General features: G+C 47.6%; 1 protein-coding gene across 1 annotated transcript in view; it reads left to right on the plus strand.

The window, feature by feature from the left end:
- Positions 1-23,653, plus strand: part of rbfox3a (RNA binding fox-1 homolog 3a) — a 302,634-nt gene that overhangs the window by 157,331 nt on the left and 121,650 nt on the right. Inside the window, 1 exon segment of the mRNA XM_076999552.1 lies at positions 23,198-23,319. Within this exon segment, the coding sequence (XP_076855667.1) occupies positions 23,198-23,319 (122 nt within the window).

Raw genomic sequence — 23,653 nt, forward strand, 5'->3', positions numbered from 1 at the left:
TTTAATTTGTACTGCTAAAATAGAATTCTAATTTAATTCTTACAGAGTATGTACTAGAACCCAAGGCACCTCTCAAAAATGCATTAGGCAGAGAAAATCTGAAAGTCCCAGCGTTATGGCCAGCATTAGGAGTAGTTTGTTTAGCTGGAGGGAACAACACCTTGGGTTGTCAGATCATGCGAAGTCTCAGCTGGGATTAGAACAAGTGCTCTTCATGTGTGGCCTGCTGTTCCTTAATCACCTGGTTCGAGTGTGTGTGTGTGTGTGTGTGTGTGTGTGTGTGTGCGTGTGTGTGTGCGTGTGTGTGTGTGTGTGTATGTGCGTGCGTGTTTGTGTGTGTGTGCGTGTGTGTGTGTGTGTGTGCGTGTGTGTGTGTGTGTGTGTGTGTGTGCGTGCGTGTTTGTGTGTGTGTGTGTGTGTGTGTGTGTGTGTGTGTGCGTGTGTGTGTGCGTGTGTGTGTGCGTGTGTGTATGTATGTGCGTGCGTGTTTGTGTGTGTGTGCGTGTGTGTGTGTGTGTGTGCATGTGTGTGTGTGTGTGTGTGTGTGTGCGTGCGTGTTTGTGTGTGTGTGTGTGTGTGTGTGTCTGTGTGTGTGTGTGTGTGTGTGTGTGTGTGTGTGCGTGCGTGTTTGTGTGGGTGTGTGTGTGGGGGGGGGGGGGGGGGGGGGGGGTGTCGGGTTTGGAAAGTTTAGCTGAGGCTCAGGACTTAATGAGATCTGCTCGGGATGCATGTGTCCAGTGCGGGTCGAGGAGCGTGGCGTCAGCGTTTCAGACGCGCCTGGCCGGGAGGCTGCTTGCAGGTGGGCTGCTCGCGGTGGGCCGCGCTCTGATTTATGGAGGTGTCAGCTCGTCTGGCCGTGGGTTGAACCCACAAATCTCAGCACCTTTAAATCATTGCGCTCTGGAGCCTGGGGGGAGGGCAGGGCGGGGCAGGAGGGGGAGGTGGGGGTAGCGGAGGGTGGAGGTGGGTGGAGGTGGGTGAAGGGAGGCCCGCAAGAGGCGATGTGGAGATGGTCTTGAGTGCTGACATCTATCGAGCGCAAAGTGGGGAGCGTACATAAATTCACGTAAGCTCAGAGTCTCTCTCCCGCACATACGACTGCACCGAGCGCACGCCTGCCGTCTCAGACAGGGGCCGCCCCCTCTCTTTTATCAGTCCGTCTACATCATCCCTCGTTCAGTGTCTGTCGTTCAGGTGGAGGCGTCATAGATCGCGCTGTCTGGGCACCCGGATCGCTTGCCTCCTGCACTGACAGCTCTCGCGCACTTTGATGGAGGAGGTTTTCGCCAATCACCAGATGCTTGAAGAGATCCATTAGGTTTTGAGCATCGACGCTAGCTAGGGCTGCTTAGCATTGATTCATCTGGAGGTGCTCGACCTCCAGAGAAATGATCATTGGATTGTTGTGGACACCAGAAATGGATTACGTGAGACTTGACCTGAAATAGATACAAGAATAGATTAATTTATTTGGTATGTTTCAGCGTATATGATTTAGAATCGTATCTGTTTCGTGCTGAAAGGATTGAATTAAAGAGTTTAGTGGTGTAATTAAACTTTTTCCAAGGAGTTGTCTTTAGAGAACATTCTGGAATAAGACAGCTTCTCCAAATGCGCAGTGTCGAGTCATGACATAAAGGAAGTCATCAGGAAATAAAGAACAATGTACATTTGCTTTGAGTGAAATTCAAAGAAAAGCACACCGGGTTGTTTTCCTCATTAAAACCAATGCCTTTGTCTGTCGAGCCTGATGTTCAAAGCTGCTTCTAATTCCATCAAAGCTTGAAATGTTATCAGTGCAGTTTAGGCATTTTGAACAAGGTTGTAATTAGCAAACCCAGGATGTGACAGTTCTGTGACCTGATATGTAAAAACATCTTACATTTTCAACCCCATAAGCGTGCGGAAAATTTTTTTTTTTGGTGGGGGGGGGATTAACATCAGGCAGGTCTCACCGAGAGCTGTCTCACCTGCGGCAGGTGTGCGGTTCGATTTCTTTTTTTCTTTCTTTCTTTTATTTGGGGTGGGGGTGGGGGGTGGTGTATCTCTTTGTATGGGATGCAGTGAATCGAGATGACCTGATCAGGGAAGCACATAACATGGCAGCAATAAAACGGGACGGGCGTAAATTCCCCCTCGTGCCTCTGCACTGCGTTTATTTCCCTCCCCATACATGTAGGGATTGAGAAATTTACGTGGACGCTTTTTCTATTCCTCATTAACAAGAGCTGTGTGTGTGCGCATGGGAGCGCATGCATTATTCATGGCCCTGCAGTATAAACGTATATGTGCAGTATTAATGGGCCAAAGAAGTTATTCTATATATAGGCTTGATTTCCCCAATGGAAATCGAGGGTGAGAGTCATGTGCTGAGCCTCTTATATCCTCTGTTTGGCATGTAATTTCATTGGAAGCTCATTAAGCACACAAATCTGGTAAGAAATGTCTGTTTGATAGTTTGTGTTTGCTTGCTGGGATTAAACGTGATCTCCCGAAAGGGTTGAAGATGAAGAGGGGTTGGATGTAGGAACACATGACCCTGTCTGGACTGGCCTGGACCATCGTGGCTCCATCATCACAGAACGCTACGACTGCAGGGTTCTGCACTTTTACCCCGGCCCCTCACACGCTCTAGAAAAGATATTTATTTTTGAATTGTGTTTGCAATATAACATTTATAAATAAAATATGTATAAATAAAATATTTATTTTTTTACATTTATATACATTGTTGCTGTCATAAGAAAACCGTGTACCTTTGGAAGCGGAAATTTATCGGAGAGAGGGGAAAAGGTTCTTAACATCTGCCTGTGGACCCATGAGATTTGATTTCAATGTGTTTTCCAAGTAATATTTGATTATTCTTCTACTCATCATGAAATGTGTTTTACCACAATGTAAAGGTGGCAACTTTAAAATATCGCAATTCAAAAAATACTTAGTTATAGAAATGGAGTGTGTGTGTGTGTGTGTGTGTGTGTGTGTGTGTGTGTGTGTGTGTGTGTGTGTGTGTGTGTGTGTGTGTGTGTGTGTGTGTGTGTGTGTTAATTTAGGTAAAGCACACAGAATGGCACTTCCTTAGACATCTACTTTGTTTGGAATTTAAGTCCTGTGGTAATGTGTTTCAAGAAGACTAATGTAATGCTTACCTTTAAATTTGTTTTCCATTAAAGAATTAGAAGTCTGAACTATACTGAATTAGGTCTAGACGTGTCAAATAGATAATCATGACTGTAATTATATATTTCTACAGCTTAAATGGTCCAAAATGTTTGCCTAATTCAACATGAGAAGAATGCATTGTGGACCTGCATGATGGCGTAATAGTTTCCCTTTTACATTCTGTGGCACGCCGCTGGGACTCCAGATCACAGAGTGCCACATCCGTTCATTAATCCCCGTGCAGTTGTGCTGATGCGGAGCGGTTCTGTGTCGTCGGGCCGGCTCCCGTCCAGGCCGATGCAGACACTGCAGCCCGTGTGCTGCTGGCTTCCTGTACGTACCCGAGCACAAGCCAAGAGGCGAGCCTATGCACACTCCTCACTCCCCGCCTACGCTCACTCTTGCACACTCCTGCTCACTCCCGCTCACTCCCGGTCACTCCCGCTCACTCCTGCTCACTTCGGCGCATTCAAACACACTCCCGCTCAAATGCTCTAAATCTTTTACAATATAAGACTGAGCAATAGTTCATTTAGGTTTGAGTATGCAAATGTTTGGGCTAATTGGAGCATCTTTTAAAGCATCTCTGTAAAACCTAAATTTTATAGCAGAATATAGTATATTTTAACCATGTATCTCTGTCTCTGAGAGACTAGCCCTATAAAATAGATAATATGGTAAGGTGTTATTTAAGGTGTTATTTGCCTATATCTCAGAGATTGGGAGAGTTTCTAAAACGTAAAGGTGATTAATTTATTTGAACAGTCATTCTTCACACATCTACATTTCCTGACAGACCCTTGCAGTGCTGAGGTGGTGAGCAGCGAGAAGGAGGCACTGCTAATGCTAGCACAGCTCTGATGCCACCCAGACTCCTGGATTAGGCCAGAACTCAGATCCAAAAGCTCTTCCTCCTCCAGCCATAATAACACTGAGAGATTTTGCATTAAGGCCCTCGACCGGCTTGACTAAATAGAGTAGAGTGCAATTAGTTTTCCAAGTACTTATCTCATTAAAGTAAATGAATTATTGATTTAATGACACTCATGCTTTCAGTGGGCTGGTGTGCAGCTATTATGACTCGTTTCTGTTGTTTAAAAGGGCAGTGCCCATCTTTGGCACATACACACGCCTCGGCTGGTTTGGGACTGATCTCTATCTTGTCACTGGGCGATACACTTAATCATTTGATTATTTGTGCGGTCTAATATTTCATGGTTGAGCCATTTAGGTAAGCCAAGTTCTGCATGCCTCATTTATACTGTAGTCAGTAGTTAGATTCCCTCAAATCATATTTAAAGATTTAACTCTCCTGTGGAAGATCAGCATTTCTGTGCCATTTTTTTTTCCATTTGGGGATCTACCAGGGTTTGGAGAAACGCCTCCGGACAAAGACGTGTCTCCTGTGTTTTGGGCATCATGGATCCTGCAGTGTTTTTGTGTGCTAGTGTTAGAGGCTGGCAGAGACGGGGCTGGGGTGAAGACAGGCAGCCAGCGTTGGTGGAATGCTGAATACGTTTAATGGAACTTTTCCAGGAATGGCGGAATAAGCAAGACCACGGATGCTCGGGATTAACACGGGAAGGCCAAGGAGGAGTTAATCCCTGGCCAAAATATCCGGCCCCTCCCTGGACGTGTGTGTGTGCGGCTCGCTTTAATGACTCGCCTGTGTGCGAGAGGCGGGAACAACAATAATGAGCAGGAGGTGGAGCCAGGATGCACCAATCAGGAGCAGAGAGCCGGTGTGGGCTGTGCTATGGAGGACACTCCCTGATAGTTATTAAAGGAGATGCCTCCTGTTCCTAATTTGGCCTGGTGCAATCATAGCCAGCAGCTATGCGCTCCAACTATGGACTCTGGGCACATGTTTGTTCAGCATGAAAACAACCTCGTTTACCGGCCTCGCATGCCGGCTGCCCCAAGTCTCCTCACCTCACCTCACCACATCACAGTCAACATTATTCATGCCTCAACAAATATGACATGCCTCATCAAGTAGATAAGAACCCACCACCACCACCACCCCCCCGCAAAAGTGCAGACGTGCTGAAACAGAACAGTGTGTAATAATTACTCATTTGCCTAATGGTTGTAATTAATAAGACTGCTGAGCTTTTGTGTGTCTTGGCCAATACAGGGCTGTGTTCACTTTTACTCTTTATTTACACGTGAGCATGAGTTACAGCATTTCATCATTATGTAGCACATGCTTCATCGTTAACACTGCCGTCCGCTAGGAGACTCTGCTGAGACAGGACTCCAGCCAGCTCTTCCCTTCCGGTGCAGGGATAAATGTGGCCTTACACTGCACTTACGGAAAAAGGATGTCTGTCATAGCCGCGGGGCTGGAGGAAGAGGATGCTAAGCGCTGTAGCGGCGATAGCCCTCAGCTCTCCCTCCAAACGAGAGCTGACACCTGAGCCACAGCACTGCCTCATAATCGCACACTCTCACACGCGCGCTCCCTCACAAATCAGCACTTTCTGCCTCGTCCGGGTGACATCACTGCCTCCTCCTGGATTATTCTTTTTTTTCTTCCTCATTTTATTATATTTTTGTTATTATATTTTTTTCGCCAGAGTCAGTTTTGGGAACTGTTGCCTGTTGTTTTCAGCTCCAACCAGAGGCCTGGCTAAGGGTGACGTTTTGCGTGTGCAGTCGGGCGAGCTGCGTGTAGAGCTTTAGCAGCACTGTGTTGGTTTGCCTCCTGGCGATGGTGGGCGGTAGCCAGGCCCGGTGTTCTCGGGTTGCGGGTCATGTCTGTTTGTAGTACTGGTGGTCCTAGCACAGTAGTGCACCACCGCCCCATTCATCCCCCTGTTTACTGCTTACTATGTTTATACAGCCAGCTTCTGACACCCAATAGAGTCTCTCTCTCTCTCTCTCTCTCTCTCTCTCTCTCTCTCTCTCTCTCTCTCTCTCTCTCTCTCCTCCTGCCTGATTCATTTTCTACTACTGCAATTACCAGGATTGATCCTCTCAGGGTCCACTTCCACTGCTCCCACTTTTACAGCAGGCCCTTATTTATTCGTTTGTTTCCTGTTGCCTCTCCAGCTTAGATCATCTCGGGTCTGATTGAACATTTACCCCAAAGTGCTTTTAGCGGAAATGAGTCGAGCCCCATGGCGGAGCGGGAGTTGTAGTGGGCGGTATGAATGCAGGCTAGATTTGAGTTATTGCACGCGGCTGGATGGAAAAGGTGCCGGACTGCCGTGGCGTGCTGATCCGCTGGATGTTTTCGGGCCTGGCGCTACATTGATCAGCCTGGAAACGTTCTCACACTAGCAGCTAGACTTCAAAATGGCCGGAATGTCCCCTTTATATCTTGACTATGAGAACACTTTATTTGTTTCCTATCAGGGTTTTCTTTTTTCAGACGTCGTGTGACTCGAAGGGGGTCGTGAGGAAAACTCCCGCACCCACAGCGTCACTGTAAGAGCACACCCAGCTCCCCAAAACCTCCCGAGCAGGAGCGCTGCAGGAGGAGACGTCTGTGTCCTGCCGGTCAACGACGGAGGTGTTGCTCCTCCGCTCCGTACGCCTCCCTTTCTCCTCTCCCTCTCTTCCTCATCCACCGGGGTCAGCAGAGGCCACTCCTCCCAGAGCGATGATCTCATTAATAATAATATTTGCATGTTTCTAATCGGCCCTCTTACCAGCTCGGTGGCGGGGTGTCAGAGGGCCGGCAGGCGAGCCCGTGTTCTGCTGTGGTGCTCCGCTGGGTGTGATGGGCCTCCCCTGTGGATTAATTAAGCACTGTGAGAGACGAGGGTCCGGCACGGTTGGTTCTGCCCAACCGCAGGGCTGAGTTTCCAGCTGCCAGCCGGGCTGCTCGCCGGGCAGGTTAAGGCTCGGTTTAAGGGTCTAATGCATCTCTGGCACGGCAAGCCAAGGCGGGGGGGGGGGGGGGGGGGTGGCGGTGCCTCGTTAGGCATTTTGCTCCCGTCGCATTTGGGCAGGAGGAGGCGGGGAGGAGGCGGGGAGGAGGCGGGGAGGAGGGGGCGTAGCAGGGACGGGAGACACGCTGCTGAGACGGTGAGGTGCGCTGGCCTGGGTGTGGAGGTGCTGGGAGGTGCAGTCCCTCCCCTCCAGTCTATCAGGTGTCTGGGTTTTCTTACAGGTGAAATAAATGGGAACAGCGTGGTCTGGTGGGGTTGTGTGTTTGGATGGTGAGAGGACACCTCCCTGTGCAGACGCTCCTGGGTGTGTTTGTGTGTGTTTTCCCTGGTCATGACCCCTCCTGTAATTAGTAAAGAAGGAGTTCCCAGCCCATGAGTGACCCCTTTGGCCCCACAATGCACCTGCCTGCCCCCTGCCTCGCAGATCTAGGGCCACTCACAGCCTTCCTACACGCAATTAACCTTACCCACCACCGCCTTACACACACACACACACACACACACACAAACGCATAGACTGCAGGGCAGAGGCTTGCCTGTGCTCTAATTATTCATTTTACACTACCCACACAACATCCCATTTATTACTCATAATAGCCTCAAATATCTGAGAGTACGGCTCAGTTTTATGCGTAACGTGTCTGTGTGAACCTGTGTATCAGCGAGCTCAATCCAGCCTGTTTACAAATAAATGAACACTGTATGGATAAGGATGGAATTGGAACAGCCATGCCTGACCTGCATGTTAGCCATGTGTGTATACAGCCCCAGGGGCCCTAGCACTAGATCTCAGGATCATTATTGAACATAAAGTAATAAATCACCCAAGCCCTTATCCTTTGTTCCTGCCAGTGTTAACTATTGGATGTCTAAAGGTAAGATGGTGGTCTGCTCTTTAACATCAATAAGATCTTAGCATGGCCGTGCCTGTCATCTTATTAGCAGAGCAGTAACTAAATATGATCATTATCTCTAGGGGGGGTGGGGGGGTGAGAATGAAGAGCTGGTTAAAGCAGTGGAGTGCAAAGATATGCAGACCCACTAAGCAGTCTGTGCTGAATTGTCTCATTTCAATTAATTTCACTGCTAATGCACTGGGCAAGTGTGATTTTAACATAGATGGGTTTTAATAAGCGAGGCAGTGCAGCGCCACACATTAGCTCCTCCCCCGTCGGAGGTGGGCCAGGTCCCGGCAACAGGAGGCCCGCGGGCCGCTCCCGGCCGCCTCGCCCCGGCCGACGCGTCTCCACTCCCTTAAACTCACCCATAATGCTCTGTGAGCCTGCAGTTTGTAGTCCCTCCTGGATCTTATGACCCTCAGTAAACTTTACCACTTGATGCATGTGTGCTTGCCTAATTGACCCAACAAGACCTATTTATCTATTTTTATTTGCCCTCACAGGGCTCTTGGATGCCGAGAGGCTGGACTGGATTCGCTGCACTATCGCCTGTGTGTTTTCAGTGTGTAGGTTGCTCGTGTGGACCCACGTGTTGCAATATTTTCAGCCCCTCTAGGCCTTTGTGTAACTGATTTAAGGTCCCCCCGGAATATTGCGCAATGCTCATGTGTGTTCCCAGTGGGCTTGTTCAGTTTCTGGCTCTTCTTATTTCCTGGGGGATTTTTCTTTCCTCCCTTGAGACCGAACTTGGAAAGTTTCATAAAGAAAGAAAAGAAACTTTTTTTTGTTCCCTCTTTCTCATAATTATTTTCCCAAATAATAAAAAAAAAAAAGTGTGGACTAATGGAAGCACATTTGCATTCTGCTAACGTCACGAGTTTAATGTTTTAGCTCCTTTCTCTTCCTGTGTAGTCCCAGACTCTACTCCATATTCCAGCACTCTGACTCTAAGCATGCTAAATGAATGTTCCTGGTACTGCTGACTTGGCACAACCTGCCCTATAGTGCTTCATAATTACTCATAAGCTGTGGATCAAATCAAAATAAATGGGCGTAGGGTTTTTTTAGACCTTGAAAGCACACGTTAGAAGAACAAATTATTCATAGAACAGTTGGAACGCCGTGATGCTGCGGCCAAAATTGTACTGGAGCCAAAATCAGCAACACTTTCTACACACTTACTTCTTAATCGTTCAGCGAATTCGCCAACATCGAACGCATAAGTAATTAACAAATATTCATACGGAAAATCTTTTACGTTTTAATCTTTCCGAATCTTTAGGGAACGCCCTTAACGACGCGCCATTGATGGACGACTTTAATGCCCGGTTCAAGCACCTTCTCTTGCTCCGACCGCCCGTGTACGTATGCGCTCCGTGCCACGGGGGGTTGGGGGCGTGGTCGGGGGGGGGTCTGGGGTCTGATGTGTGGCGCGCTTTCATCCCTGTAGGCAGAATCGTGGTTCATTGTGGCCGGCCTGCGCAGCTGCATCTGGAGGGCTCCCGTAACAATGCGTACACATGTGCTCTGCTGAGTCATCTGTACCTCACAGGGCAGCAAACAGAGAAGCAGTCATTAATTTAGACCTTCTTTTCTCTGCTCCACAGCCGCTTCTGCTGAGAATGCACGCGCAGATACAAAGGTTTATTCAAATCATTAAAGGCTTGCATGCGTTCAAGGCTAATCATTTGACCTTTGGTTTTGTGTTCTTGGGAGACAAAGGCTCGCATCTGCAGCGGAGGAGAGCATTAGTTATGTCATGTGATTTATGATGAGAGCGTTAATGTGGAAAATGCAAAAGCAGCCAGAGATCAATATGAAACAAATAGCAGAAGCCTAAATTAGCATCTCATTGCTTTTGTTTCACAGACTCACGGCTTTTGCTGAGGTCCCCTGCAGTCTGTTGTTTCTTTTTTTCTCCAATGTTTTTTCTCCAACAATTGAACCCACGTTTTAGGTAATAGTTAAGCTGTGATATGTCTCACCTCCAGGCAGAGAGAAATTTCATTGTTTCTGAGAAATATTCTGGCTCAAACGTGTTTTCTTTGGGTGGCGAAATTTCCCTGTCTTGTCTGCTGTCTCCAAAGTCAATGGATATGCCCTTAGATTAAAGGTGATCAATTAGTGTGTTAAACTAGTGATGAAAGAGCAGGTCTTTCATCTTTCTTTCATCTAATCTGATATCTCCTCCATGCCAGGCCACTGGGCAGGTCTCCTGCTGTGAGACTGGCCTTCACTGGCCTTCAGAACTGTACCCGGGCCAAGTCTTCTTAAATGTTTCTTCTAGTCTTTTCAAAATGTCTTTAATGACACATCATTGATATATATTTTTTGTATATCGCTCTTGGTTTTTTTTTTTCCAATTTCAGATCAGATGTCACACAACAGCTGCCAAACAGGGAGGGAAAGGGCTTTCACATTCTTCCTCCAAACCACATGCAGCCAATCACCACACCAGGAGGTGGAGTTACACACTCGGAGGATAGAGCTACCCCTTTCTGATGCATTGGCTCACATTGGCCCAGGCTCCCGCACATGGGTCACTGTCATCAGGGATCAAACGTGTTCGTGGCCACCACATCTCCAGCTCACATTTTTTAAATATGAAAAGTATGAGTCAATAATGTTGCCTTATGAGGTGAACATCTCAGAAAACCTTGGTCATAATATAATCAAACCTATTTGTTTACTTATTTAGTGCATCAATCATTTATTAGTTGTGGGATTTATGATATCATGTGTCCCACCTGGATGCTCATAAAAGTGAAATCCACATCACGTTCCACTGATTCACAGGTGGACTCCCAAATCAGACACAGTAATCTACTATCTGTGTTAGCTCAACTCTGGTCAGGGCGGACCTCAGCTACAGAGATAAAGTTTGCAGGTGGGAGGCCTTGCTTGGTTTGACATACTTGCCTTGGGCAATGTGGAAAAAAAGACCCACTGAACTTGTGAATTTCGAGTAGTGTTCCTCCCTCTTTCACACTCACGCTCTCTCTCTCTTTCTCTCTCTCTCTCTCTCTCTCTCTCTCTCTCTCTCTCTCTCTCTCTCTCTCTCTGCCTCTCTCACCTCACTTGCTTGGTTTCTCCTCCTGCTGTCTGTGCACTCATGCAGAATTAGCTTATTCGTCAGCGAGCTTCGCCTCTGAGCCCTGGTGCACATCCCTAAATCCATTTCCAGAAACGCAGCACAAAGGACTTTGTCCTTATGTCATGACGACAAATTTGCTGAGTTTCCCCGATCCCAGAGCAAAGCAGCAAAATGGTCCCTCAGCCCCTGCAGGGGTCTGTGAATGGGGGCCTGTGGAGCACTAATGAATGGGCTTCTGCTGCTGAAGAAGCCTCATTGCACCTTTTTTATTATTATGATTATTACTATCGAGTGTAAGCCACCCCACCCCTGCCCCCCCTGCAAACTCAAGGTGCTCTGTAAACATGAGTCATACCCGACCCTAGCAGAAAAGAGAGATGACTTCTGTTAGATATTCATATGTCTGGAGATGTTCTCCCCTAGAATCTCAGAACCAGCTGCATTTTGACCACATCAGACTCTCCCAGACACAAACTTTCTCACTGACTTCTTGGAGTGGAGTCTCCCTCCTCTGTTTCAACGCGAGCATGTTTTACCAAGTTGGGGCCCTTTGGAAATGGGTTACTAAAAACCATTTGGAAGAACCTCTAAAACCCCTCCAAAGCTGTATGTACCAGAACATGAATCTATACTTCTAACTCTGCCAGGTGCCTCGCTAACATCGTAACGTTCACAGAAGACGGCGCTGAGGCGTTCGCCTCTGGACCCAAACGTTCTCCTGCGCTTTGCCGTTACCGTGTTAGTTCCTCGGCAGCTGAACGAGCCTCCGTGCTCCGTGTGCCTGACGTGGGGAGCTGCGTGCGAGGCTTCCCCAGCAGGTGTTGTTTTTTAATTGAATCCAAAATCTCTGCGGAGGCCATCTTCCGCGCCTCTAGCTCATCACTACAACAATAGCTGGTTATGGGGTAATGAATGGACAAATCAGGCCTGCTTTGTTTACTCATTTGTGACTGTCACACTGGCCTCTGTTTAAGGATTTCCGGAAACTTCCTGCTCCTGCTCGTTCTACTCAGACGCTGTGTTTTCTTCCAACCTCACAATCTGTGCTGTTAACAAATGGGTTTGGAGCAAACACATCATTTAGAAAGTACCCTCGGTGAAAGGACTGGAAGTCTGATTTCGCATGTAAATATACCTGGCTAAATTAGCATTTTGCTACATAACAAGGCCTTCAGAAAGGATGGCCACCGACGACGTGATTCCCGCTCTGATGGTCCAGTGTAGCTCCTCACCTTTCAGGCAGATCCAGCAACTGCAGCACCTGTGCCTTGAAATATAAGGAGTTAGTGCTCTTAGTGAGTTTGGCCACTGGCAGATTGTCCACCGAGTGGGGTGCGGGAGGAGGAGGAGGAGGAGGAGGAAGGAGGAAGGAGCGGTGAGACCCAGGACGAGTCCTGTGGTGAGCCGGCCCATGTGGCCCTGCCGGCCTGCCCACCTGATTGATTAGCGCTGTGATGGGGATGCATCGTGAGGTGAGGGGAGCGCGGCTCGCTCCTGAATCACGCTCTCGCCCGCACGCCCGCCCGCCCGCCCGGCCGCCCGGCCGCCCGCCCGGCCGCTCTGAGAGTGGGATCTCTGAGGGAGGCGGGGCTCCCTACAGCAGCCAGTCTCCCTGCTTAAATGAAGTCCATTTTTAACATCAGACTGTGTGCACACCAGCTGTGTGCAATAAGCAGCAGTGTTATGAATACAATAATACTTCCTGATAGCTCTCTATTAACACCCCTGTGTTTATTTGTCAGTGTGGAAGCTTCCGGAGCCTTGTTATGAAGCTTGTAGATGGATTCTCAGACCACGGCGTAGTGCGTCCCACAGGGCTGTCGTTAATAAGAATCTGCTGGCACTGATCTCAGTTAATAATACAATTAGTGGATGCTCACTTTATGTGGTACTGTGGGGGTTGGGGTCTTTGATTCTGCTTAGTTTTCACTTCTGTTCTAAATGCTTTCACACTACTTCACAAGAGTATGAGATTCAAAAATGCAATTCTCTTTATACTGCACTAGTGGTTTGTTAGGGTTTTACACATGGTAGATGACAGCTTGGTGGTCTCTAGGAGCGCTTGTTTTGTAACATGTATTTAAATATCATTGAGGAAAAGAAGACTGTGGTGTGCTGCAGTGAGGGTTCACACATCAGAGAGACGGAGATCAGCCATGTTTAGCGGACTGCAGTAACATTTCTCTAACATTACTCTGGGAGACGGCTCTCTTTGCATTACTGTCTTTTTAGCCCTCTGTTTTATGTTACAGTGTGAGGACGTAGCGTGTAAAGTGGAGACAAAGTTTCTAATCAGCCAGTTATGACCACTGGAGTCTGTTATTGATTAAATGTCTGTATTGTTATCTGAGGTCTTTTGTTCCATCAAAATCCCCTATTTTTTCAGCTTTCATGATTAATTTTATCACCAATATTTATATACTATATATTGTACTATATACTATAATTATATACTAGATCTAATGTGAGATCTAATGTGAGATCTAATGTGTGATCGATCTACCTCTTTATGTGCCTTGTGTTTGTTCTCAGAGCAGATTACTGAAAGGGTGGGTCGCTATCTTAGGCGCTGTTTACAAAATGGCATTCATAAATACTGTTTAAAGTGTATTTATGAATGCTATTCCATATCAAAAGGTAGTGTGTGAGTCACTGTAACAAAACATATGGGGCCAGTGGTTTTTATGAACCCCTGCCAAGATTAGAAAGACTGATCGAAGATCACACCCCCACTCACACCCACCACCACCCTGACCCTGAACGGAAACGACTTTAATCTCTGCTGAGGTGAAAAATGAAGGGGCACTGGTGGAAAGAAAGAGAGGAGCGACTTGTTATTCTGGCCTTTCCCCATTACTGATATGTCTTGGCCTGCCGTTGTTAGACAGGCAGGTGGCACATTATGCCATAGGAGGAGAGGTGCCTGCTGGCAGGGCAGACACAGAGAGAGGGAGAGAGAGGGGGGGGGACTACAAGAGAGGATGAGAAGAGAAAGAGAGAGCGTGGGAGAGGATGAGAGGGTGAAAGGAAGCGTACGAGAGAGACGGAGAATGCAACCCTAGCCCGTGGAAAAAACGAGAGGTGAAAAGGGAATGATAGAGTGCATTTGAATGGTCAGGTAGTTAATGCTTTATGAGATTGGGCTGGGAGACGAGGGGAGTGCAGCGTGTGCGGTATTACGCCACATAAATCTGCAGGCCCCGCGTTCCCTGCCTGTGCTCTCACTTAATTACCTGAGCCCGCCGCACACCTATAGCTCTTCCCTAATGGCTGCTCCCGCCACCGCTCTCCCGCCACGGGCCACCGGGCCACCGGGCCACCGTTCCCGGGCCCACGTGCGCCGCTCACGCGCCTCGCCACGGGACGTCACGCAACGGGAGCGCCGCTCGCCCGTGCGATAATGTGGGAGGAGGCCCGTGGCGGTGGGCGTGGCTCCCCCCCCCCCCCCCCCCCCCCGCCAATCCCGTGGCGATCTCGGGCACGTCGTCGGCGCAGAAGGCGAGCGAGATTGGAATTTCACGCATAAGACGGCTTCGGCCGCGGGGGCTCCGCTTTTGAGCCGCCCGTTATGGATTTAACGATTTCCCCGGAGTGCGCGGTGGCTGCGCGACGCCCCGACATCCACACGGCTCCGCCATCTCCAACGCCTCCGATTGACCTTGGAGATTATTGCTGGACTAGGCAGCAGAAAAGTTATGCTATATCTTAGTCAGGAGATGTCTTCTATCAATGAGCTGCAGTGTTGGCCATCGATCCGTTCCACGCCAGGACACAGAGCTTGATTGATGCTTGCCGAACGGCTGGCTGGCCTGGAGAACAGCCTTGGGAGAAAACAGAGGCCCTCTGCTTATCCACAAGCTCCAGCGTAATGGCCATGATGATGGAGTATAGATGAGGACTCTCTGACCCAGAACTCCAAGGCCTCCAAACTGAATTACACAAGATCTCGCCCTGGTCTTTGGGTTTTTTTTTTTTTGCAATAATGTTATCAACATCGTGGTAGTGGTATTTGAACCTAGATTTTTTTTGGAGGCCCAAGTAACCCTGTGTTTGACAGCCTCCGTCATAAATGTTGCATCAGTTCTTTGCAATGAAGAGAACCTTGAACGATGCCTTGACAGTCAGGGTCACTAGTAGTCACCAATGGACATGGACATCATCATAAATTACATTTTCTCTGACCCTTCATTGGTGCATGGTGTATAATTCATTTCCACTTTCCCCCGAAGTTGCATAAGACCTGTCAGTCATTCATAGCAGCCTGTCTCAAATCAAGAGATGCGATTGCAACATCATAATCTGTGATAGTGCATTGGGACAAAGCACTATGGATGCATGCAAGCATAAACAAACCATCCATGTACCATGTACCATGTATCAGGGTGATATTCTAATGCTGGATTTCCACAATGCTCTCTCTAGGTGTGTTTTTTCTATATTCTATACAAGAGAACTTTATCACTGGTAGTTCATTTATGTCACAGAACATAGGTATTCAATCACTGCCCTTAAGGTCCAGATACTACAGATTTTCCACTGCAGCCAGGTGTGATGACAAAGTGGCCAGTCACATACATTAACTGTTCAATTAACTACCAGTGATTACAAGTTCCAGAACCGGAAATTGGATTTGAGGTCCGAATTTAAAGACTTCTGCCACCGTACTGTATCAGATAAATGTAACACAGCCCCTCCCTCTTTGACAAACGCCATGTTGAGCTGAGAAAATGTAAAACGGTAACGGAACGCTGCGTGTTTGGTTTGCGTGGCGTCCGGCGCACGCATAAAAGCCTCACTGTACACCAGGGTGTTAGCATCATCACTCTAATCAATGCACAAGAACCTACACAATGCGGAGATAAAGCTGTCACACTAGCTGTTTACGTTCAGGTGTGATGAAGGAGCACTTTTTTGTGGCTTTACAGGATTGGTATGTGTTGATAAATTGATGAGCAGCTTGCTGGCACAGGCTCTGTAAGCTCTTTGTGTGAAACCCTGTCTATAAAACATCAAACGTGCCATTTGTTGATTTTCAGCCTGCATGTAATTTACTGATGGTGGCTCAGATGGCCTCTGCTTTTACTGTTTATCATGTCTGCAGAGCAGTGTACTTTATTACACCACTTTATCCCGCTCTTGTGTGACTTTTGCTCATTTATAGCTTATTATTGTTAAAGTTAACCTGCTGACCAGGGTTAAATAAAATCAGTGTAACTTCACTGAACGGCCCTAAAGCTAGAATGAGTCGTGTTGTAGACCATCATCTGACACTGGTAAATAACAACTGGTTAAAATGCCCCTGCCTGTCGTTGGGTTGCCAAAGTTGTTATTTGTTCACACCATTTTTAGGGTCACACCGTTTTTAGAGGTTAGCAGTCTCACCTCAAGCTTTTATCTTGGTCAATTCAAAACTGGTGTGTGTGTGTGTGTGTGTGTGTGTGTGTGTGTGTGTGTGTGTGTGTGTGTGTGTGTGTACACGTGCGTCCATGTGTGTCTCGTTACCCCTGCCTTGTTAAGGGAGTGCTTCCATGTGATCAGTTCACGGGGGATCACGGGTTGCCAGGTCAGGACCAATCAATCAGCTTTGATCTTTAATAGACCTCCCTTTCTGGTTCCTCAATTAGACCTTCTGTGCAGGATTTTCCAATATCAGACACAGGGGAAAGAAAGCAAAGAGAGCGCACCATGTATTGGCAACGTGAACAGTGGTAGCTATAAGTGTGTGTGTCTGTGTGTCTGTGTTTGTGTGCAAGCGAGCATGCGTATTCTTGCCTTCATGCATGTGTACGTATGTGTGTGTGTGTGTGTGTGTGTGTGTGTGTCCTTACTCTCAATCCCAAAGTTATTTTTATTGCTTGATCAACATACAAGTGTGGTATTACCTCATAGAGCATATTATACCGGGATATGTAATGATATATTTATGCTCTATGCGCATTTTCTGGAAAAAGGTCATTAATCTTGCCGACTTTGAAGAGTACGGCATAATAAACTACATACAACTCTTAGTTCCACTGCTCAAACAGCAGGGAAGAAAAGAGAGAGCCATTGAACTGGGAGCAGAGAGGCCCGGTGCCTGCCAACCCATGGGGAACCTCTCACAGCTGTAGATGACAAAGCAGAGCAGACAAAGGATGAGCAGCGTATTTCCAATCTTCCCTAGGAGAAGTTCCCTCAAGCTCACCGCCGGCCCATGTAGCTTCCTCTCGTTCCTGTTCCTGTTCTTTCGTTTTTTTTTTTCTTTCTTTCTTTCTTTTTTTTTTTTTTTTTTTTACTGTGAATCAAGTTGCAGTTCTTGTTATACAATATAAATGAGTCAAGTCTGGAACAGTCCCTTTGATGCTTTTCTGCGATTGCTTGGGTGAACAGTACAGTACGACGACACGCCTCTTTCTCTTTCTCCCTCTCTTCTCTTTCTCTCTCCCCGGTCTCTCTCTCTCTCTCTCTCTCTCTCGTTCCCTCTTTCTCTCTCCCCTTTGATTCCGACTTGTGTATTGTCTGCATTTGAATTTTTTGTGCATATTAACAGACACCCGTGAGTGTGAGTGTCTGCTTGTCTGCACGCTTGTTCTTCACTCCCTGGCTTCGCTCTTGCCACAAATGTGAGCCTTCAGAGGGAAAGAGAGTCAGACAGAGGAAGTGTGTGTGTGTGTGTGTGTGTGCCCCATGCACATGTGTGCGCATGCCTATTGTTCATGTGCATCTTGGCTACATGCTATCCTCTCGCGTCCTGCTGGTGGGGGGGGGGAGCCTCTCGCGTGGCGTTGGCACGCTCCTCTCCGAGTCCTGCTGCTCGGCCTCCTGGCTGCCTCTCCTCTCGAACAGAGCTGGGGCTGATTGCTCAGGGCCTCTGCTCCGCTCTCCCTGTTTGGTAGCTGATCAAAGGGCCACTCATTTGGGTGCCCGGCGCGCTAAACTGACAGGAGTGGAGGGAAAGACAGGAGAGGGAGGAGGGGGCGGAGGCGGAGGAGGCGGAGTGCAGCGAGGCTATCCAGCTGTCTCTGGTGGCATGCCAAGTGGGATGGCCAATGCCTGGCGTGGGGAGACCGGCTGGGGACTCGCTAGCGGAACGCCACACTGGAGATATGCGAGACGCTAATGATCCCTGCCCCCCCCCCCCCCCCCCCCAACCCATGCCAAGATGGCGCGCTCCACCAGGCCCGTCCAAGTGGCCCACTCCACTGGGGATCCTCACCAGCAGGTCCAGGTAGCCATGATTGCTTTTTAATGTGTGGCTCTTGGCCAATGAGAGTAGGGATTTTCATCAAGTATGACTGCAGAAATATTAAACTAGCCTGGGATCATTTTTCAGTCATAGTCCATTAAACAGTGGGGGGAGGTGGAGCCAGGACTCACTCCTGCCTGCACAAGTTTACCCAATTAGGGCTCTAATTTTTTATTAATACGCCGCAATGTTAAATAAACATGCAAACAGCTTTCGTGGTGTATGCCAATTAAATGCTGTTTTATTTGACTGCTACTTTAATCAGGCGGCTGCGCAGGGGGAGGATATGGAGTTTAATTAAATTGTAGTACTTTGCATTTCCTGTCAAGTCCCTTTTATGATTTTGAAGTAATCTATAAGGACACGAAGCATTGATTTATCCATATATTAATAAATTATGCCGGACCGTATCTTCACAAAACCTCAGTTCGCAGGACAGGTGAAGAACGGCGAGTACGTGGTGTGAAAGTCCCGCACTGCTGTTACACAAACAATAATCTCCTACGGAAAAAAAAACCTGTTCCATAAACTAATTTTCCTGGATTTTTATCGTTTCCGCTGATCCATCACTATTTCTTTCTGGTTGATTTTCATCACAGCTGGGAGACCTCGGTATATTTAGTGCGGTGCTGATGGCGTTGTGTTTATTTAGCGTTGTTGCCGCGCGTGCGTTTGAGCGCGCGGGCTTCTTCAACGTGCTGACTGCAGCAGGTGGTCCGCTGCTCCAGGGCCGCGCGGGCGCGCGCGTCAGGGGCGACGGCAGCCGTGGCGACGTAGGGAGGTGTGTGCCACCGGTCCCCTGCGCGTGCCTTTGTTCTGTTCACTTTTGAAACGCAGCTTTTGCAAATGCGGTGACATTGAAAGGTGCTCTCGCTGCACGCACGCACGCACACACACACACACACACACACACACACACACACACACACACACACACACACACACACACACACAGGCAGTCGGAGAGCTTTCCCAAGTTCCCAAGAACACAGCCATGATGCTTCTTTAAACTTGACCCTTTTGATGACCTCTGTTGCATTTTTAATAAAAGGCGTACAAGCCCTTTTTAACAAAAATGTCTAGAAATCATGTTGAGTGTCCAGCCATAGAAGGACGAGTGTTTGAGATTAAAAGACCCAACTTATGGTCAGATTCACACCCTCTGCCCAATCACCTAAATGAAAAGCAGATGTATTGTACATTCAGAAAGTAATTAATTTTCATGTGTTTCAATCTCATTAGTGAAAGACTTCACTCCCAAAGCACATTCCCTCCCTTTAATGATAATGTCAGTGCTCAAGCTTCATAATGACCTTGTACCGCCTTCTCATTTCTCAAAAGTGTGTGTGCGTGTGTGTGTGTGTGTGTGGTAGTGGTAGTGGTGACACTAGTAACAGTCGCTGCATGGTGTTATCAGTGCCCTGAACGCCTCGGTCTGCTGCCATGTCCGTCTCGCTAATCAGAGTGGCTGTGCGCTTGGTACACGATGAAACGTCGTGCGAGCTGTGTTTAAACATGTTCTCTGTGCTTGGTCCCGAGGCTGTGAAGGGCCCTCGGGGTAAACGCGGGGTAATGAATGCGCCGGTTTGGCCAGGCAGCACGGCACCCCTGTCTCCACTCCGTCCAGCTCCTGCCCAGGAGCAGGGCAGGGCGGGGCGGGTCGGACCCGGCCATATGGAGGGGCTTTTGCGGATGGCGTGTTTGGTTTGGAAGGAGGTGCTAACAGGACCACCCAGTGGAGTGCAGGACCCGGGCCCGTCTGGGTGGCGTGGGTGCCCTGGACCCGTGGAGCCGGGCGCGGAGGTGGGGCCACAGCACCACGCCTAAAGCCCCATGTAGTTACGGCGGTCACCAAGCTGTCATATTGTTTGCTGTTGTGTTAAAGTGTAAGAAATAAAATCTTAGGCTCAGTACCAGCATCAGTAATGGCTATTGATTTTTTTGTGTTAGTCCAAAGTTCACATCAGCAGGGCTAGAGAGTAATAGAGTATAAGTACTCCGCTCCTGCCTTTCAATGCCATACTCCTGCTTTACGTACTTATGGATATTTATGTTTGTACGTATTTATGCTTTTGGAGACTATTATTTACTCAGGTGAAAGAAATGAATCCAACATTTGAGTCCCCTAGATTTGATTCCATTAGATTGCACTTCACCCATAAACAAGAAGAAAACACAATGCCAGTACTTTACAGTATACATATGTGTTTATATTTTATTTTTAATACTTAAGCATATTATAGTCTAAGTAATTTTAGAACAACTCAAGTGCGTTTTTGAATGTTGGACTTTCTCTTTTAACAGAGTACTACATTAAACTGTTTCTCTTTTAACAGAGTATTACTACATACAACTGTTTCTCTTTTAACAGAGTAGTACAACATTAAACTGTTTCTCTTTTAACAGAGTAGGACTACATTAAACTGTTTCTCTTTTAACAGAGTAGGACTACATTAAACTGTTTCTCTTTTAACAAAGTATTACTACATAAAACTGTTTCTCTTTTTTCTCCAGTGAAGGATTTGAGTACTTTTGCAAATTGGTTCCTGAACTGCTTTGGAAATCCCTTATTTATTTATTTCACAATTTTCACTCAGAATAAATGTATATATATGGTATTTGTCCTTCCATTTATGAACTTTATTTTCTTCTCATTTATGTGTTTTGCGATGTTATATCACTTTACTGTTGTAGTAATCTGTTGTATTATTAATACCTGTAATATTGTGCTACATTAAGCACTAAAGCTGATATACCAAACTCTGGCATAGACCCATCAGTAATCTTCAGTACTTTAAGAGAGAAAAGACAATAACAATATACTTACACTTTCAGCTAATCCAAACTCTATGTGTGCATGTGTGTCTGTGAGGGTGTGTGTGCATTTGAGCACACGTGCCTGTGTAAGGCACAGTTGAACTGATGATAGTGGCAGATTTAGCCTGCTGTTTGGAATTATGGTCTTACTCTCTGTGTCTTAAATCTCACTGTTACTGCCTCCTTATCAAATAAAAAAAATACTTCCCCTCACAGAGTGTTTATGTCAACTTTGACATTTCACTCAGTTTTTAAAGCTCTTGTCATTTTTTTCCAAACTGTGAAAGAGAGAGAAAAAAGCTAGTGAAAAAAACAGCTGTCAGAGGTTGGCCAGGAGAATGAGGGAGAGACACAGAGTTAGAGAGAGACAGAGAGAGAGAGAGAGAGAGAGAGAGATAGATAGAGAGAGTTAGAGATAGAGATAGAGAAAGACACAGAGATATAAAGAGAGGGACATAGAGGTAGAAATTGCAACAAAGGAAGAAAAGAAGCGGAGAGGAGGTAGAGAGAAACAGGAGGAGATGGAGGGGGTGTGCGGTGTGTGCGGTGTGTGTGGTGTGTGTGGTGTGTGCGGTGTGTGTGGTGTGTGTGGTGTGTGCGGTGTGTGCGGTGTGTGTGGTGTGTGCGGTGTGTGTGGTGTGTGCGGTGTGTGCGGTGTGTGCGGTGTGTGCGGAGGAGGGTGTGAGGGAGCGGGTGGAGTGCCCTGGGGGGCTGTGTGGCAGTGCAGATGCCCCGTGTAACTCTTATCTCATCGATCTCAGTCCACCATCACTAACTCATCACAGCGGAGTGTTCTGAACAGAATTCCCTCAGATGGGGTGCGATCCTGCCAGCCATACCTCCCTCTGTCCAACACATCACATCACCTGTAAAAAGGGAATGTTGCCTTGGGTCACACACACTCAGACACACACACGCACACACGTACACACACACGCACACACACACGCACACACACACACACACACACACACACACACACACACACACACACACACGCGCACACACACACACCACCTTTTACTCTGCATCGTCTCGCTTACGCCTCTCTCACTGCTACCTGAATTTAAAAAAAAGAAGTCACTGAGTGAGCGGTTTTATTGCTAATTAGGCTATATCATTTTATTAAAATCAGCCACGTGGCACAGATATAAATGCGTTAGAAGCGCGACTGATTGGCCGGAGAGTGGTCCGCCGGCATGCATATTCATGGGTGATGTAAGGCGAGAGGCTAGCGGAGTGGGAACCCAACACTGTAGCCTCCATGGACTTAACAGTCATACCCAGCAAGCCCGCGGCAGGCAGCGACCGTAAACAATCACGCCGTGGCCACCGCTAACCCCGAGCAGGCCCACGCCGACCCGGCTGCTAAGAGCCCGAGTGACATTTTAATGGGCCTTTTTACTTTTCGTTTTTCAATAACGAACGCACGGCTTGCTGTGGTACACTGAACAACACGTGGGCCACTCTTGTTTTGAGGCACAATACGGATCTTTGCTGTACTTGGCATTTATGGAGAATAATTTAATATACATGGGCTTCCTTTATGTGTTCACTCCGGGCTGCGGGTCCTGTCTCAGACAGGGGAGATACGTGTGAGAGATGGAGCTGTGGGAAAAATAGAGCGAGGGAAAGAGAGAATGACGGTGTGTGTGTGTGTGTGTGGGGTTGGGGACGGACACGTTTCAGTTGCATATGACAAGTGCATCGTAAATATAGTACGATCCAGATGAAAAATCCGTCACTGCTGACTGATGTGTGTGTGTGTTTAAGAATGCATTACACCTCATAGTGCATGCGTGTGTTTACATTAGACTACAATGTTTACATGTGTATATATGATTATTTCAGAGGTACACGAGATTACTCATGTACTGTAATGCATGCATACGCCTCTGTGCATATATATGCATATATATCTTTTTGGTGTATATTTACTTCTTAAGATAGTTGTTTATTTATTTGTTCCTGTGTGTGTGTGTGTGTGTGTGTGTGTGTGTGTGTGTGTGTGTGTGTGTGTGTGTGTGTGTGTGTGTGTGTGTGCGTGTGCGCTTTAACATGGTGAAACAACACAATTGTCTATTTGTGTGTCCCTCTCCAGAAACCAAACCAGGAAACGGACTGTATAAATCCGGAAGCATTGCGCTCTTTGGAAACGTAGTTTACAGTGGGCTGCTGAACGATCACTTCTGGCATTTTGGGGTTCCCCTCGTCACGAGACTGGTACGTGCCTGCTTTTCTCCTGGGCTTCTCCCCCCTCTGAGTGGGGGCTCCAGCTGCTTTGGTGGGCCCTGCACTCTCAGAGTCCATCTCAGAATGAGTTGGTTGTGTCCTGAGACACCATGACAATCGTTTCCTGAAGCTTCCTGGTGCGACAGAGGGCCTCCCGAGAGCGTTGACACGTCGTGAGTAGACAGCCTGCGTTTTCTGCGAACGTCTTGATGTTACGTCTCACTCACGGTGTCCAGCTAGAATCATTTTAGGATCATGTGTATTAAGATAATGGAGTCGTGTGCCGATGGGGACAAAACAACCATGGGTCGGCCATGCGTCTGCG

Source organism: Brachyhypopomus gauderio, chromosome 3 (genome assembly GCF_052324685.1).
Source record: "Brachyhypopomus gauderio isolate BG-103 chromosome 3, BGAUD_0.2, whole genome shotgun sequence".
In the NCBI taxonomy this organism is placed as follows: Eukaryota; Metazoa; Chordata; class Actinopteri; order Gymnotiformes; family Hypopomidae; genus Brachyhypopomus; species Brachyhypopomus gauderio.